The 18,510-nt window shown below is 39.5% G+C and overlaps 1 protein-coding gene across 4 annotated transcripts in view; it reads right to left on the bottom strand.

The window, feature by feature from the left end:
* Nucleotides 1-11,909: 11,909 nt before the first annotated feature.
* ogt.1 (O-linked N-acetylglucosamine (GlcNAc) transferase, tandem duplicate 1) overlaps nt 11,910-18,510 on the bottom strand; it is a 49,447-nt gene continuing 42,846 nt past the window's right edge. For all 4 annotated transcript variants that reach the window (XM_060927469.1, XM_060927470.1, XM_060927471.1 and 1 more), the window contains 4 exons: nt 14,584-14,736; nt 14,227-14,479; nt 13,509-13,632; nt 11,910-12,879 (listed from right to left, as the gene is read on the bottom strand). In XM_060927469.1, the coding sequence (XP_060783452.1) occupies nt 12,699-12,879; nt 13,509-13,632; nt 14,227-14,479; nt 14,584-14,736 (711 nt within the window). In that variant the 3' untranslated portion in view covers nt 11,910-12,698. The remainder of the gene's footprint in view (nt 12,880-13,508; nt 13,633-14,226; nt 14,480-14,583; nt 14,737-18,510) is intronic.

The following is an 18,510-nucleotide window of genomic DNA, read 5'->3' as shown; positions in this document are numbered from 1 at the left end:
GCGCTCAACAGTGGTTTGCCCTGTATATAGTGTGTCTTCGGGCGCGCAAGTGCGCATCCGCGGCTATTCTCTGTTTTGGCCATGTAATAGCCTAAGTGTTGTTGGCTAAAGAGTGTTTTTGCATAACGTAGATAACTGACATAGATCTGTTGCTTGTTTTGAATATGGCTGCACTTGGAGCAGTCTGTCGGTGTTGTTGAGCAGTCTGGGCTGAAGTAAAGGTCTTTTATGCACCGAACACGTTTCGCAGCGAGATATTCCAATGGTGCCTGGCACCTTTTTTTTTTTTTAATAAAACAAAGTTGCTTTGTTGATCTGTGTTCTCATTAAAATGACAGTTTAGCAGCTCATTCAAGCAACCATGTTGCGAAGAGCTTCCTGGAGGAAAATATAATAAACGCGTTGAAAACAAGAAACAATCTCAGTGCATCAAGACTGCAGGGAAATGAAACAAGCACTCAGATGTGTTCTCTTTACAAATAGCATAAATGGCACACTTTCTCGGGGCGGCACGGTGGTGTAGTAGTTAGCGCTGTCGCCTCACAGCAAGAAGGTCCTGGGTTCGAGCCCCGGGGCCGGCGAGGGCCTTTCTGTGCGGAGTTTGCATGTTCTCCCCGTGTCCACATGGGTTTCCTCCGGGTGCTCCGGTTTCCCCCATAGTCCAAAGACATGCAGGTTAGGTTAACTGGTGACTCTAAATTGACCGTAGGTGTGAGTGTGAATGGTTGTGTCTATGTGTCAGCCCTGTGATGACCTAGCGACTTGTCCAGGGTGTACCCCGCCTTTCGCCCATAGTCAGCTGGGATAGGCTCCAGCTTGCCTGCGACCCTGTAGAAGGATAAAGCGGCTAGAGATAATATGAGACACTTTCTCTCCTGTAAAGGAAGAAGACACAAAAGCAACTCACGGAGTGGGTGGTGAGGAATTCAGTAAATAATAATAATAATAATAATAATTATTATTATTATTATTATTATTATTAATAGACCTGTTACTTTCCCAAGGCGCCCCCTCTCGTCCGACCAGGCTTTACATATGCTAGACTACTACTTGGGGAGGATGGTCGTGCTTTAATGCAAGCTGAAAAAATGTCAAAACGTCCAAAATTGTCAGGAGCCCAGGGGAGAAAGAAAAGGAAAGAAGAGGAGGAAAAACGCGACAAAGACAGAGGTAATGTCACACTCAGTAAAGATCTCATCTCATTATCTCTAGCCGCTTTATCCTTCTACAGGGTCACAGGCAAGCTGGAGCCTATCCCAGCTGACTACGGGCGAAAGGCGGGGTACACCCTGGACAAGTCGCCAGGTCATCACAGGGCTGACACATAGACACAGACAACCATTCACACTCACATTCACACCTACGGTCAATTTAGAGTCACCAGTTAACCTAACCTGCATGTCTTTGGACTGTGGGGGAAACCGGAGCACCCGGAGGAAACCCACGCGGACACGGGGAGAACATGCAAACTCCGCACAGAAAGGCCCTCGCCGGCCCTGGGGCTCGAACCCAGGACCTTCTTGCTGTGAGGCGACAGCGTTAACCACTACACCACCGTGCCGCCCTCAGTAAAGATGATGTCAATGTTATTTTTCTGTTGCAAAACCATGATTGATAACTTCATTAACCACTTGTTTTCTAGGCTATGCAGCAAAGCAATGGATAACATTATATCAGTGTACTGTACATAATTAATGTTAGAGCATAACTTGGCATTCTCACATTATACTGCAGTTAACTAATTCTTTGCCTTCTGCTAATTTGCATTTCACTGTAATAAACAATTAGACAATACGATAGCCTACCATTACTAATATACAGTATGAATTACTAATATAATTTGCATAATAAAGAGTGCACTGTATATTAGACACAGTACAGTATAGTCTACATCCTGCATGCATTTCTTAGGTTTTTCATTTATATTATTTCATTTTATTTTATTCTTAAAATCATGTGGTTATTATAAGACTGGTGTTACTCCTCTTCTCTCTTCAGATGCACTGCTGAGATTCCTCAGTCCTACACCTGTAAATCCTCCTGTCGCCTCCACATTTTTTATTTTGGGAGTACTGTAAATGTAATACTTTATGTAAGCCATTTATATTATGTTTCATATATTCAGTTCATATTTTGCATTTGTTTCTTTAATTCAGTATTAAATATTTTGAATGTGCAATTTCTTTATTTAATGCCTTTAATTAAGTATTTTGAACGTGCAATTTTTTTGTTTAAATAAAAGAATGTTTTAAGACAAAGCTATTCCATTTCTTGTTAGTATAGATACACTATCAGTGGCTTTAACTGGTGTTGGGGAGGGGGCGCCACCTAAAATCTTGCCTGGGGTGTCAAATTGGTAAGGGCTGGGCCTGCCTCACAGTGACCTTGACCTTAGACCTTTCGATCTCAAAATCTAATCAGTTCATGTTTGTCCCAAAGTGCACAAATGGTGAAAGTTTGGTGAAATTCCTTCCATTAGCCTTTGAGATATCGTGTTCACAAGGTTTCGGGACGGACGGACGGACAACCCGAAAACATAATGCCTCCTGCACCTTAAGGTGGCGGAGGCATAAAAAGATCAGAGACTGAACTGGAAAATGGCAAAAAACAACTAGGCACTGCATCACTAATAACAGTGAAGGGGGGCGCTATAAAGATATGTAAGGCATGTGGTAAAGTTGAGAAAATAAGACAAGGTAATGAAAGGGGGAAAAAGTCAGGAGATACTTTTCTTGAGGTAAATTTGATCGGACACTATGGTTTAACACACAAGCCAAATGGAAGTGGTAGCATGGCGGCCAGATAGCTTCACTCGTCTCTACAGCGGGGAATAGGCTATGAGCTCTCCAGATTTCATATAGAGCTCATTGGAGTGAAGTCATCTAGCCGCCATATTACTACGCACATCGGATCAGTACGGTCATATCTCTACCGAGGAAGCTACACAAAACTGGACGTGTTATTTATACACGCGTGTGTATGCATGTCAGTGTGTGAATGATTGATTGTTGTGGGGGTGTTTGTGTTTTAATCATAATTTACAATATTCAGTAAATTTTATCATCATGGATAGCTACATTCAGGAAGATTAACGGAGATGATTAATAATAATAATAATAATAATAATAATTCGACCAAATAGAAAATACATAGACAAGACATGAATAACAGAGAAGAAAACAAAGTGTACATTACAACATGACAGAACAATTTCCACAGAGATGGAGACAGCATGTGGGTCAGGGTCCACAACAGTAACGTCATTTCCTGTTGCCCGGAAGCTGTGAAACCTGTGAACCTGTTCCAGATCAGCTATTAAAAAAATAATAATAAATAAATAAAATATTGCACAGAATGAAAAATGAAATTAAGCTAATCATGCAAATAATGGATGGAACAGAGAGTCACATGAAGATATTACAAATTAACTATTTAGAAATAGATTGATACCAATCTGTAGCTATACTTACAAATTATGTCGGATAAATCAATCATATATAATAATAATAATAATAATAATAATAATAATAATAATTAGATTAGATAAAACTTTATTGATCTAATCTAATATAATAATAATAATAATAATAATAATAATACATCCTACATTAATTACAATTTACTGCATAATTATAACAAAAGTTATTTATCAGGATCGATTCATGTGTGATGTGAATTATGTGACCAGTAAATACTGTTAAGACATGACTGTGAGAATGAAAGGAAATAACACTTTCTTGAAAAAGTACAAATGTACAAAATCAATATGGCAACATAATCATATTATCATCCTATTAAATATAGGGAAGAACAGAGACATTATCAAAGGGAACACTGATAAAAAAAATCTCATATAAACAACTTTTAATTCAAAATTGAAAATAAAGTATGTAGGAAATGCTGTAGTTAAAGATGTCCATGGATAGACAGAAAAAAGGGAAACAAGTAAACAAGCAATAATAATAATAATAATAATAATAATAATCTCATCTCATCTCATTATCTCTAGCCGCTTTATCCTGTTCTACAGGGTCGCAGGCAAGCTTGCCTGCGAATAATAATAATAATAATTATTATTATTATTATTATTATAAAACTGGAACAGAGGCTTTGATCTGTGCAGCCCAGGAACAGGCGTTATGCACTAATTATGTGAAATACAACATTGATCACACAGGAGATTCTCCATTGTGCAGACTGTGTGGAGCAACAGGGGAAACACTGACCCACATAGTTAGTGCATGTACTATTTTGGCACAGAAGGAGTACAAGCGGAGGCACGACAATGGTGCACGCATTGTACACTGGAAATTGTGTGGGATGTTTGGGCTGGAGAGATCTGAGAAATGGTACAAGCACAAGCCTAAGACAGTGCTGGAAAATGCAAGTGTGAAGCTCCTTTGGGACTTCAGTATCCAGTGTGATGAGAATACCACAACAAGAAGACCAGATCTGATACTGGTAGATAAAGAAAGCACTACCTCTTGATTGACATTGTAATACCAGGAGATGACAGGGTTATGGAGAAGGAAAAATACCAGCCTTAGAAATTTGAAATAAAACAGATTTTGGGAATGAATAAAGTGGAGGTTATTCCAATTGTTGTTGGAGCCCTTGGTGTGGTTACAAAAAAAGATCCAAAATTGGATCTCAAAGATTGGTGTTGAAATTCGAACCGAGTTGCTGCAAAAGACTGCACTCTTGGGAACAGCCAGAATTTTGAGAAGAGTACTACAAATGTAGTAAGGAGTGTGAAGTGCAGGACCATTGGTCATTTGTTGTGACCCATTCCTGTATGTTAATTCTGATGACAAAAGATCAATCTGAGTTTGAAGTATAATAATAATAATAATAATAATAATACAACCCTGATTCCAAAAAAGTTGGGACAAAGTACAAATTGTAAATAAAAACGGAATGCAATGATGTGGAAGTTTCAAAATTCCATATTTTATTCAGAATAGAACATAGATGACATATCAAATGTTTAAACTGAGAAAATGTATCATTTAAAGAGAAAAATTAGGTGATTTTAAATTTCATGACAACAACACATCTCAAAAAAGTTGGGACAAGGCCATGTTTACCACTGTGAGACATCCCCTTTTCTCTTTACAACTGTCGAACTCCTTTCTGATATTGCTCCACTATTTGTCTGCGCAGAATTAGGGGGATTGGTGATCCTCTTCCCATCTTTATTCTGAGAGCCGCTGCCACTCCAAGATGCTCTTTTTATACCCAGTCATGTTAATGACCTATTGCCAATTCACCTAATGAGTTGCAATTTGGTCCTCCAGCTGTTCCTTTTTTTGTACCTTTAACTTTTCCAGCCTCTTATTGCCCCTGTCCCAACTTTTTTGAGATGTGTTGCTGTCATGAAATTTCAAATGAGCCAATATTTGGCATGAAATTTCAAAATTTCTCACTTTCGACATTTGATATGTTGTCTATGTTCTATTGTGAATACAATATCAGATTTTGAGATTTTTAAATTATTGCATTCCATTTTTTATTTACAATTTGTACTTTGTCCCAACTTTTTTGGAATCGGGGTTGTAAACACATACATAGGGAAACAATTTTATCCCAGTTATCTAATCTGTGAGAAAATGTTTTAAAAAAGCAAAGCAAAGCACAACTTTATTCATCACACACTCGTGAAATTTCCTCTCTGCATTTAACCCATCTGAAGCAGTGAACGCACACACACATACCCAGAGCAGTGGGCAGCCATGCTAACAGCGCCCAGGGAGCAGTTGGGAGTTAGGTGCCTCGCTCAAGGGCACCTCAGCCCAAGGCCATCCCATATTAACCTAACCTGCATGTCTTTGAACTGTGGGGGAAACGGGAGCACCCAGAGGAAACCCATGCAGACATGGGGAGAACATACAAACTCCACACAGAAAGGCCCCCATCAGCTGCTGGGGTCGAACCCAGAACCTTCTTGCTGTGAGGCAACAGTGCTAACTACTAACCATCCCGCCTGTAGTTAGCACTGTCATCTCACAGCAAAAAAGGTTCTGGGTTTGAGCCCAGTGGCTGACAGGGGGCCTTTCCTTTCTGTGTGGAGTTTGTATGTTCTCCCCGTGTCTACATGGGTTTCCCCCACAGTCCAAAGCCCTCCGGTTAGATTAACTGGCTACTCTGAATTGTCCATAGGTCTGAATATGTGTGTGTGAATGGCTGAGAGGAGAAAACCTCTATAATAATCTCGTAGCAGGAAACGGGAAACCACTCCTGTAACGTTTCCTCGAAACTCTGATGGACGTCAGAGCCGGATCTGCCGTCAGGCAGAACACCAAAGAAGTTGTTCCTATAACAGCACACATCATTGCTAACTGTTAAGTAATGTATATGAAGTATATGTGACAAATAAAGGCTTCTAGTTCTAAAAATCTAATCAGAAATTTTCTGTGACCATGTGATTTTTACTGGCTACAAAATGCGTGAATCAACAGTCTTCACTTTTATGAAGTTTAAATCTCATTCAGCTTGATAATGTGTGCCATAGCAATGCGATTCTTGCCGTCTAAAAAGATAGCTTTTCTCAGTGAATAAAAACAAACAAAAGAATGTCACAAAATGATCAAGCTGATTTTTACACCCAAATGCCTGACAATCGGGTATCTTTAGGGTTGTTTGCAACAATTTAGAAGCGAAGTGTCCATGAAATCCACTAGCCTCAGTCAGTCATGTAAGGGATAGGTGACGTCATGATTTGTACTCAGAACGTGATAACTTAACCCCAGAGAGAGTAAGATGTCAGTGCTGAGGGACATGTTTTTCTTTTAAAATAAAATCTGTACACAGTATATGGGTACAAATATGAAACACAGTATATGGGTACAAATATGAACAAGTCAATACTTGAACATGTCTCGTATGGATATTATATTATGTCAGTATAAATAAATTGATTTTTTTTGTGTTTTGTTTGGTTTTAAGTGTTATTGACTGGCCAGTGAATGACACTTTATAACTGTTATAGTTTGCGTACCACAACAATAAACATAACTGTAAATGGATAAAACATGTCACATGCTATTATTTAATAAATAAGAAATTGTTTGTGTTGACAAACTGCTGCAGTATTAAAGGAATAAAAATGACAGGATGTGCTGTTATTGGAAAATAATCAATTAAGGGATAACAACTTGAAGTTTCACACTGGAGCACATCTCCCTACCACTGACTGTTCATATAACAGTGTGCATCATTGTTTTATTCATCTCATCTCATTATCTCTAGCCGCTTTATCCTTCTACAGGGTCGCAGGCAAGCTGGAGCCTATCCCAGCTGACTACAGGCGAAAGGCGGGGTACACCCTGGACAAGTCGCCAGGTCATCACAGGGCTGACACATAGACACAGACAACCATTCACACTCACATTCACACCTACGGTCAATTTAGAGTCACCAGTTAACCTAACCTGCATGTCTTTGGACTGTGGGGGAAACCGGAGCACCCGGAGGAAACCCACGCGGACACGGGGAGAACATGCAAACTCCACACAGAAAGGCCCTCGCCGGCCCCGGGGCTCGAACCCAGGACCTTCTTGCTGTGAGGCGATAGCGCTAACCACTACACCACCGTGCCGCCCTCATTGTTTTATTCCTGATATAAAACATAGTTACAGTAGCCTCAACTCTGTAATACAAATTCACTGTGCTGTAGTAGCTTTTAGAAGAAGAGGAAGCCTTTATTTGTCTCAAGCACAGTGAAATTCGTCCTCTGCGTTTAACCCATCTGAAGCCGTGAACACATGCATGCACACACACATACCCTGGGCAGTGGGCAGCTATGCTACAGTGCCTGGGGAGCAGTTGGGGGTTCGGTGCCTCGCTCAAGGGCACTTCAGCCCAAGACTGCCCTATGTTAACCTAACCGCATATCTTTGAACTGTGGGGGAAACAGGAGCACCCAGAGGAAACCCATGCAGACACGGGGAGAACATACAAACTCCACACAGAAAGGCCCTTGCCAGCCACTGGGTTCGAACCCAGAACCTTCTTGCTGTGAGGCATCCGTGCTAACCACTACACCACCGTGCCACCCAATCAATACAATCTTTCTGCTTTTGCTCCTTTTACAAATTTTAAAAGATCTTAAGTCTCATCTCATCTCATTATCTCTAGCCGCTTTATCCTGTAAAGATCTTAAGTATAATTTAAATTCATTCAAGAAAGAAAAATTTGGGGGATGATTTTAGAATTCTATTCTTGTACATTAAAAAAAAAAAAACTTAACCAGACATAGAATTACGTTACTAGAGAGTTCATCATTGTGGTTTTCATTTTGCAAGAATAGGGTAGTGTCATCTGCCATTTGAGTTGTTATTTCTCTGCCTACAAAAGAGATACCTTTCACTGAACTAGCATTATTATGGTCTGCCAAAAGCTGAGGCACTCAGAGGAAGAGGTCTGGTGGGTGGGGCAATCTTGCCTAATGCCTCTAGATCAGGGGTGTCAAACCTGATCCATAAAGGGCCTTGTGGCTGCAGGTTTTCATTCCAGCCATGCAGCAGCACACCTGACTTGGCTCATTCAATCAACTGAACTGTCTTCACACAGTCAAATACTTGCAGCCACACCCACCCTTGATTAAAGGGTGGGTGTGTCAGTTGATTGAATAAGCCAAATCAGGGTGCTGCTGCATGGCTGGAATGAAAACCTGCAGCCACACGGCCCTTTATGGATCAGGTTTGACACCCCTGCTCTAGATAGAGGCAAAGCACCGCCCATTAGTTTAACAGAACGATCACTATTCTTATAAAGGGTTTTAATAGCTGGAGAGAAATTAACTGATGTTCCACCATATCAAAGGCTTTATAGAAACCTAAAAGTAAAAATGAAACCATTATCCTCAAATTTGAGCAATCCAGAACTAATCTGATATTGTTTGTGATATGTTTTTATTTTGTCATAAAACCTGATTGTGTTTCTGCAATAATGGAGTTTAACACCTCAAAAGTCTTTTAGCCAATAATAAAGCAAATATCTTGTAATCATTATTGAGGAAACAAACTGGGCGCCAGTTTTCAATAAGTAATGTGTCTTTGTTAGATTTGGAAATTAAAGTCCTTGAGTCATGGTGGTTGGGAGATATTCCTTTTTATTCTATCCACATTCACATGCTCTGATTGGCTATTCTACTACTAGGCTATCAGCTCATATCCCACGAGTAGAGAAAAACAATGGCGGCGCGTGTTGCTGAACCGAGGACAAAAAACCTACTGGAAAACAAAACCCCAAAAAACACACAAAAAAGCAACAAAATATGGAATAAAAAGTATTTGATGGTAAGAGCGTATCTTCTGACAGTAATTATAGCATTTATCACAAATTGCTGTCATTTCGCTGGTTTGTTTACATTCTAAGCAGAAATAATCGTCCTACATTTTGTATAAAGTTTTAATCAAATTTGCAAAAAATAATGCTGTTTTTCAAAATCCAGTGAATGTAAATATAATAAAGTTACTCCACTCAATCTCGTTGTACATGGCTTATAGCCAACTTGGTGTTACGTGCCTCGTCAGCTATCAACTCATGTATGACTTGATTTTGTGTTATAACAAATACTATATAGACACGAGAGTTTTACTGAGAAGTACACCACTCGTATTTTTCAAACGAGCTACATCCAGGACATGGAGAACCAAAATCGTGATATAAATCTCGATGTGTCACTTGAGGAAATCAATGAATTCTTTTGATAAAATTGGGTACTTTTTGTTTGTGAATGTGTCCATGTAATAAAAAGAAAATCATACATTGGCTTGAAGATATGTTTATTTGCTCGTGTTGAAAAACTTTTTTTAAACACAATACACATTGTGGATCTGAGTGACATTTAAATAATATTGGCTGGCTTTGAGTTGTATATCAGTTATATTCCATTCAGCTAGCATGATACTGAACGAGTCAAAGACGATGGCTCCATATTAAAGGAGCACTTACTGTATAGTAAAAGGCCCCTCGCAGAAATAAACCATTTTGATTTAATCTTATTGGAATTTAACTATTAAATCAGCCTCCAACATTGGGAATGTCAAGATCATTGAACATTTTTAAAATTTGCATTCATATTTCTTAAAATTGACAAACTAAATGGATTTCCTATTCAATGGGCAAGTCATACAGAATGTCCTTTGTTTTGTATATGTAATGAAATCGAGCCTTTTATCGGTCTCAAAATTCAAAACATAGCCTCGCTATTTCTTAGAGCATTTTCTTTAGGTCCCTTGCCTTTTTTTTCCTTCCAAAAAAACTCAGTAAGTCAATACAGAACTTTCTTACTTTTAATAGACTGACCCATTTTATTTAGTGGTAATGAAATGATAAAACTGGGATGTTAATTTTTTGTATGTTCTTACATGAAATGGATTCTTTACATTGAATAACCTTTTGCAAAATGCATGAAAATGATTCATTATATTTTAGGAAGACCTTAAGTACAGTAATGAAGAAACAAGTCTATGTAAACTTTTCTAGTATATACATTTTAACTGAAAGTCAAGCAACAGCCCCCCCACTAAGTACCTAGTGGTTACCATAAAATCCCACGTGCAGTACACCAAATCTTAAGCACCCCATTTTTCAAAATACAAATTATTTTCTGAATTTTGCACTATTGAAATCAGTATAATGAAGGCTTCTGGATTGTCTATATATAAAAATTAAGTGACAGTCAAGAACGATGGCACTTTCTCCAAGATGCTCAGTAAAACTCACCAGATACATTACAAAACTGCACAAATCTCCCCCCCTACAAAGCAACAATTATGTTGACTGAGCACGTGTTTTCCAACCATAGCTGATCCTAAAGGCCATAAATTAATGGAAAAATCAATAAAATCAGCCAATTTTCACGGAATCTGACGAGACTGAACTGGAAGATCCCGAAGGGGTGCGTGACGTCACATGTATAACAAATCAGGCATCAATTTTGTTCATGTGTGCAGCAGTGGTAAGACCAGTCTCGATATGGAATCACATTTTGGAGAGAATTCTGATAGGTAATTCTAATATGCCAGATGATTATCAAAGATATTCTGGACTAAATGGTTCTCTTTTTGACCCCCAAGACGAGAAACAGATGCCACTTCACAACAGTCCCACTCACCCCCAGCCAGAGAGGATTGAAAAGATTGGTTTGTGGATTTTTATTCTAAGCTGGTCACTGCAAAACATAGGGAAAATATTTACATGTACCTCAATAAATGCAAAAATATAATCTAAAATGAACACTTCAGTGTAATTACTGAAAGAAAATATGAAGTGGGCGATAATAGGGGAAATTGAACTGTCCAAATATCAGATCAAATGTCATTTATTTATTAAATGGGTTTCTTTTTTGCTCCAATAATTCCCATGTGGTCGTTCTGGTGGTGGTGAACACTTGATTAATCACATTTATTAGTAGTAGGCGACACGAAATCTGCCTGCTTCATTTGCGCAAACCTCACCCACTGTCGCTTTTGATTAGTGCCATTTCTCAGAAATTTGTGAACTGAATGTCCAGTTGTATAGGAATTGGAACATCCAAACACAGCGCTTTCCCATCATTTTTGTAAGATTCCAACAATATCCAATTTCAGTGAGTAAACAAACACGGAGTCAGATGAACCAAAATGACTCAGATAACCAGAACTCCACGCGTGACATCATGCCAGATTAGCCCTGGAGCAAGGCTGCCTTTATCTGGGATCCTGAAGCCCCGATTTATCGATAGTTTTGTGCTTGATAAAATAATCCCCCCCCCCCCGCGCTTTAATTAATTAATTTTGGTTGTTAATTATTATTTTAAAAGCATTACAATAAGGCATTATATACACTTTAAGCCAGCGCTTATTCCTACAGTTAGTCTGGAATTAACGTCTGTATTCATAGTCAGTTAAAATTAAGACTAATTTTGAGGGTTTGCCACAATCCTTTATTCTTTATGTAAGAGACTTGCAATTTCACTGACAGAGCATAAATAAAATGATCAGTAGGAAGACAGTGTACAAAATGATGAACTTAGAAAATACTTACCTTGAACCTTCCTGGTAAAAAAAAATATATAGCATTTTAGGACAAATACTAGGGTAGTCTGCAGGCTATCATCAAATTTGCAATGAGGTCTTCATTCTAGCTTCTCCATAAATATTCTGGGCATGTTTCATGAAATGACAGAACTGTAAGCATTTAACATTACTAAGATGAAGGAAATAAAGCATTGGAGAACCATTACAATCCACACAACTATCCCAGGTCATGATGAACAGCCTGAAATACATAAAGAAACGCATCTGCTAACTAAAAAGGCAAATATTCACATTTGCATGTTACGTGAGCCAATCATTTATTTTTGAAACAAAGTGTTGAAGTTCAACACCATCTCGCTGTTTAAAAAAAGAAAGGAAAAAAACCTTCATCTAAAAGACACGAAGGTCACAATTTGACAAGACTGCTCCGTCTTAAAGTCCACACCCAAGCAGAACAGAAGCAGGGGTAGTAGTCAGTGTGAATGGGATTTCTGAGGGAAAGGAGTCTTGATCACACTCTTCGCTGGCTCAAAGAAACTAATTCTGCAGCTGAAGGGTCAGATCATGGTGATGGTACTCAATAGCAGGCTCTAGGGAGTCTCTGACATTGATGGAAACTGAAGCGTGGGTGTTGGGTAACTCGTGGAGGAAAAGGGGGGGGGCAGTGGTGGCTCAGGCGCTTTCACTACTGTCAAGCAGCTGCATCTTCATCAGGTGGTCAGGTTTGGCACCGCCTGCGTGGTGCTCCCACATCTGCAGGTAGAGGCGCTCCAAGTCAACAGTGTACTGCTTAGTATTGAAGAGCGGGCTGCAGATACGCTGCCTCCACACACGGGATCGAATCTTCTTCAAGCTGCAGGAGAGAACAAGGGACAGGCTTTTTAAGTGCATTATAAATTTCCTGTAGGAGATTCTTGAGGAAAGTGAAACTGGGTAGGGTTGAAAGAATTTACATTATCACGATGTTGGCTACGGAGATATTTTGAAGTGTTGTGATAAACAAATTGCTTAAAAGCTGAAACACCAACATTACAGACCCACAGCACCAGACTGACTAAAGCGCTATAGACGTGGGGGTGGGGTGGGGGTTTGTAGAGATTGTGAAAAAACACCGCTAAATCCAATATTAGCAGCTATTAGAGTGAGAAACACCAAATGCTGCAAGGTCAAATAAAAAAAAAAAGTAAAAAAGCACAATAATTGTATGATTCGCTTTAAGGGGCATAATTGGCATCAGTATATTGCGGAGTAAAATAAAAACTGAAATTGTAATCGCAGACATTCAGGTTTTGTATTACATCAGCTCTAGTGACTGCAATCCTAAATTATGGCTTTGTCTGAAAAAGCATGATGTAGCCTTATAAGCACTGATTCAGGCATTATTTTAATTAGCCATAAAATTATGGTCATGAAAGCTAATTATGGTGGTGGTGGTGGTGGTGGGGGGGTGTTACTTGTTAGCATGTGTTAACGTTGACTTACTATTCCATGTCTGTGCCAAGCTTGACAGCCACATCTTCATACTCCTGGCGAGATTGTGCAATGAGCTCAGGGCAGCCAAGGCAAGTCAACTGAGAGGCAGCTACACGGGAGGCAAGTGTCTCACCTAAATGCATCAAACAGGAAATGGTCAAAAGAGAAAACTGAATTTAAAAAAAAAAAAAAAAAAAAAAAAAAAAACACCCACAAGCCAGGGCTTCCAATGAGGGTGCATTCATTTTCAAATAAAATTCATGGGGTCATTCAAGGGTCAAGGCCGGAAAACCATACTGGGTGCCCGTGATCTTCGGGCCCTTAGACGGCACTGCATCACATACAGGCCCCCCCCATTAATTTTTTTTGTTTGTTTGACAGAAAATACTCTTTTGGAGAAAAAGTAGTTTTTCCCAATTGTTTGGGCTAAAATTAATACTTGTGTGCAATACTTGTTTTATACATATATAAACTATTTTTAAATTTCTTAGTTTTACCCTCACACTTGAATGGTAGCAAAAATTCTGGAGTTTCCTGTACTTGAATATGGTTCTCTGATTTCAACCTCTTGTTTGTTGTAAAAGTACACAATCCAGTTTAAAACAAAATTTCCAGGGACCCAGCACATGATCAAATGTTTTTATGAAGTCATTCATGGTAAACCTACTTCAGATCTTTGATCAAGGTACCACCACCATGTGACTAAACACACCAGAGTGTCACTGACCTGGCATTGTGACCATTGGTGTGCCAGCCCAGAGCACATCCATGCCAGTGGTGTGGCCATTGCAGAGAGGCGTGTCAAGGCAGACATCAGCCAGCTGGCCACGTCTCACATGCTCCTCTTTTGGGGCAACAGGGGAGAAGATGATGCGGTTGGCAGGCAGGCCCATGTTCTGGGCATACTGCTGGATGTTGGGCTCACCCACAGCTGGGAAGCGCAACAGCCAGAGAACGCTGTTTGGCACACGTTTCAGAATCTGAAAATGAGAAAAGAAACAAGCAAAAAAAAAAAAAATTACCTACTTTTGTACAAGTAACACAAGAATGAAGATCTCCAAGAATACTGCTTGGCTGTGCTTACATTGGCCCACATCTGCAGAGTTGGTGGGTCAATCTTGTAGAGTTGGTTGAAGTTACAGTAGACAATGGAGTCCTCAGGCAGACCATACTGAGAGCGAGTGGTCACCACAATTGTTCTCGGAACCTCTTCTCCAGTGGCAGCCTTGTTATTGATCTTTTTTTTTTTTTTTTTTGGGGGGGGGGGGATTAAAAAAAAAAAAGGACCAGTCATAAGATGTCATGCATTTTATGCTCATTAAAGTAACATTCAGACTGAGCTTTGGCACATCACTGACAGTCAGAAATATAAAATGGAAGGAAATGTATGTAACAGCATAGGGTTTTTAATAGATTTACTTCCAATTCAGTCTTAGATTTCTCTCATTTTCTGGGTTAGATTAATTAACCTCAGACAATTTTCACCATCTTTACCAATACTTCTGGAGCTGACTTACACCCATCTGTTGGTTTAGGAGGAGCATATTTTGGTCATTAAATTTAAAGTCCAAAATTTTATCTAGCTTGGCAACTAATGAACAATTTTATATAAATATGGCCTCCAAGTTAAATATGCAGTAAACACTACAGTACAAAATATCTGAGCAACCAAAGGATTCCACATACAGATCTTCTCCAAGCCACGCTCAAGTAAAACGACTACTAAAATTCATAAGTACTCCCGAGTCCCATAAATTCAACATGCCCTTGAATAAAGCCTGGTTTATACTTCTGCATTAATGCTTATTTGCATCATAACACAGACCAAGGGATTATGGGTAATCATGGCATGCAAAGACCTAGTGCTCAAGTCCCATTTGTACTTCTGAATTAACATGCATGTGTGTCACAATGCATAGAGGGGGATCATGGGTATACACATCACACATGCTAGTGCTCAGTCTTCCCAGGAGCAAACTAGGTCTTGGGCACATCCGCGCTGCTATGGGTTGGTGGAGAGCCTTGTCCAGTTGCGTGGTGACGTTTCTTCCATAGGTTTAATCAAATTCACAATAGTTTAATTCAGAGTGATACTCTTCATAATAAGTGTAAACAGTAAAATGCAAACAATACAATTTCCCCCTCATCACATCCAGTTAATTCTACCTTCTGAAGACATGCTCATGATGCACAAATCCTCCTTGAAAAGTACAGTCCAAAAAAAAAAAAAAACCCAACTTATATAAAAACAGCTCAACAAAAACATGAAACCCGCTTTGTAAACTCCTTAGTTTAGATATATTCAGAGTTTAAGAGTAGTGTCTTAAACATCCACTATGAGAAAACTGAGACATAGAAAAGTATGTTGAAAAGAGATACACAGAACCTTTATTTTTAAATAGATTGCATGGATCGTATCTCCATCCTTGACTCTTGTATGCTGCATAAATGGGAATATTAAAATATATATATTTTCCATGTAATCATCAACTCTAGCTGCTTTATCCTGTTCTACAGGGTCGCAGGCAAGCTGGAGCCTATCCCAGCTGACTACGGGCGAAAGGTGGGGTACACCCTGGACAAGTTGCCAGGTCATCACAGGGCTGACACAGACAACCATTCACACTCACATTCACACCTATGGTCAGTTTAGAGTCACCAGTTAACGTAACCTGCATGTCTTTGGACTGTGGGGGGAAACCGGAGCACCCGGAGGAAACCCACGCGGACACGGGAAGAACATGCAAACTCCGCACAGAAAGGCCCTCGCCGGCCACGGGGCTCGAACCCGGACCTTCTTGCTGTGAGGCGACAGCGCTAACCACTACACCACCGTGCTGCTATATAAAAAATTTGAGAGTTAAAATCAACCGCAAAGTTGACATTTGAGCTGCCCCGCTGGGCCAGCCAGCCCAGAGTGTGTGATGTCACAGCGCTAACTGGTTTTAAGGCCGAGGCCTTTGACAGCTATAGGCCAAAGTCATATAAATAAAAATTTATGGTGAAAGTAAGAAATACCGTTACCGACTTGCTCAACTAAGACTGATTTGACTTCATTGATTGTGGGTTGACTCTCATTAAAACAGGATAGGTGTTATAACTTATGCAACATACATGTACATGCATGCATTTTCACTGATAAAACGTAAAAGGCTAATTAAATAATCAGATGAACTGAGAATCACATTCTGAAGCAAATTAAATAATCTTATACCGGTAACTTAAATACACAATACAAGTTACATGTATTAATCTAAATGCAGGTAAACAAAGTGTTGCTGTTCTTTTTTTTTTTTTGTTTCGTTTCCAAATGATCTTCACATCTTACCCATCTGTGTTGTCGCTTCTTGAAGGCCGAGCTTGTGGCCAACTGTTTTGAAACAATCTGACTTTCAGGTGTTTGTTCAGTTCATTCACTTCTTCCATGTAAAAGGCAAGATATTGCTGCTGAGGCAAGCATATCCAGCGGAGAAATCAGATGGCTGGTCCACTCATTCTCCATACCGAGTACTCCACCATTACTGCTCGGCTCAGACAATTACTAAAACATGGGACGGGATGTCACCAGTTTTAGCAACAGCAGCAGGAAGGTCACTGCCCAGGCGACGTGTCACATCCCGTTCCGTCCCGGGTTTTAGCAACAACCCTCGGCTCATACTCGGGAGAACTGGTGCAACTGAACTTACTTTCCTTTTCTTGTAGTTTTCTTTTCCTTTAATTGTTGGTACTGCACCCTCTTTCAATACGGGCTTATAGCCAGTGCTCAACTGATCAGAGGTCTCGTACGAGTCTTCAGTCAGGGATGAGAATGAAAAATATTTAAAAAGTCTGAAAAAAGCCGGGGGTTTGGAGGCCGCAGGCACCCAGTGGGGCCCAGGGGCAGAGTCCCGGTGGAGGCCCAGGGGGCGGGAGCTAATGATTTTTGGCTTTTTTTTTTTTTTAACCCCAAAACCATTAATTTTATCAGCAAAAAGTTGCAATTTATTTGGAAATAAATTCCCCTTCTTGGTGGACTACCAGGTGAAAATGATTAATATGGTACAAGAGACTTGTTTTTAATCAATGCACCTTTTAATATAAACGAGCTCTACAGTATTATATTTCTGCATTTTTGCTATTCATGTCTTTGAATACTCTAATCCTTTACAATGAAGTGCAAACCAGAAAAAAAGTTCTATCATATAATTCTCTGAAGCTTTCTTCTGATGTTATCATGGTAGCAGGAGGTTTTGCATATTAAGCAGGCAACATTCAACATCACTTATCACTTCCCTTTCAACTGTTGTGTGTACTAACTAGGTTTTATCTGGACAGGATGTTGTGTAATGTAATACAGATACCATATGGTCAATTTGAAGATCAAGATGGTGATTTTGAATTAAAGAACAGGCATGTACAATTGGCATTACATATTGGAATTTTTTTTTTTTAAATCAAAAATTAAGTTCATCTCAGCCTAAAAAATTTGGGCAGACGATCCTGCGCGGCACATGCCAGCAATTCCCCCCGTCCCCCTATGAAATGGGCAATAAGTAGGAGAGTTATACATGGTATAATACCTAAAATTTTATCAGAAATATAGATATGATACTATGATTCTCCCCAACATGCTACATTAGATAAGCTAACCCCATTTATAAAAAGATACACACTTACACATGACGTGTATTTGATAAATATGTGATATGATGTATATTCATACACTGTTACTTTATGGAAATCTTCAATAAGTTTGGTCTTTTCATGACAGCCTGTTGTAGACCTAAATATGATGCACATGAAATGACACTCCTCACCTCAACACGTCCTTTACAATCATTTAAGCCACCATGGGCAATGCTGAAATCACTGTTGCAAACAGTACATCGCACGAAACTGTCATTATTGTTGACCCTTATTAGACAGGGACATTCTTTTGTGTAATCTGAGGTGAAATGGGTTTTGTGCTTTCGTTTTTTGGGGTGCGTGCTCTCTCTCTCTCTGCATGACAATGTAGGCTGCACTGACCGAA

This window comes from Neoarius graeffei, chromosome 8 (genome assembly GCF_027579695.1).
Source record: "Neoarius graeffei isolate fNeoGra1 chromosome 8, fNeoGra1.pri, whole genome shotgun sequence".
In the NCBI taxonomy this organism is placed as follows: domain Eukaryota; kingdom Metazoa; phylum Chordata; class Actinopteri; order Siluriformes; family Ariidae; genus Neoarius; species Neoarius graeffei.
This window is presented reverse-complemented; position numbering and strand designations above follow the sequence as displayed.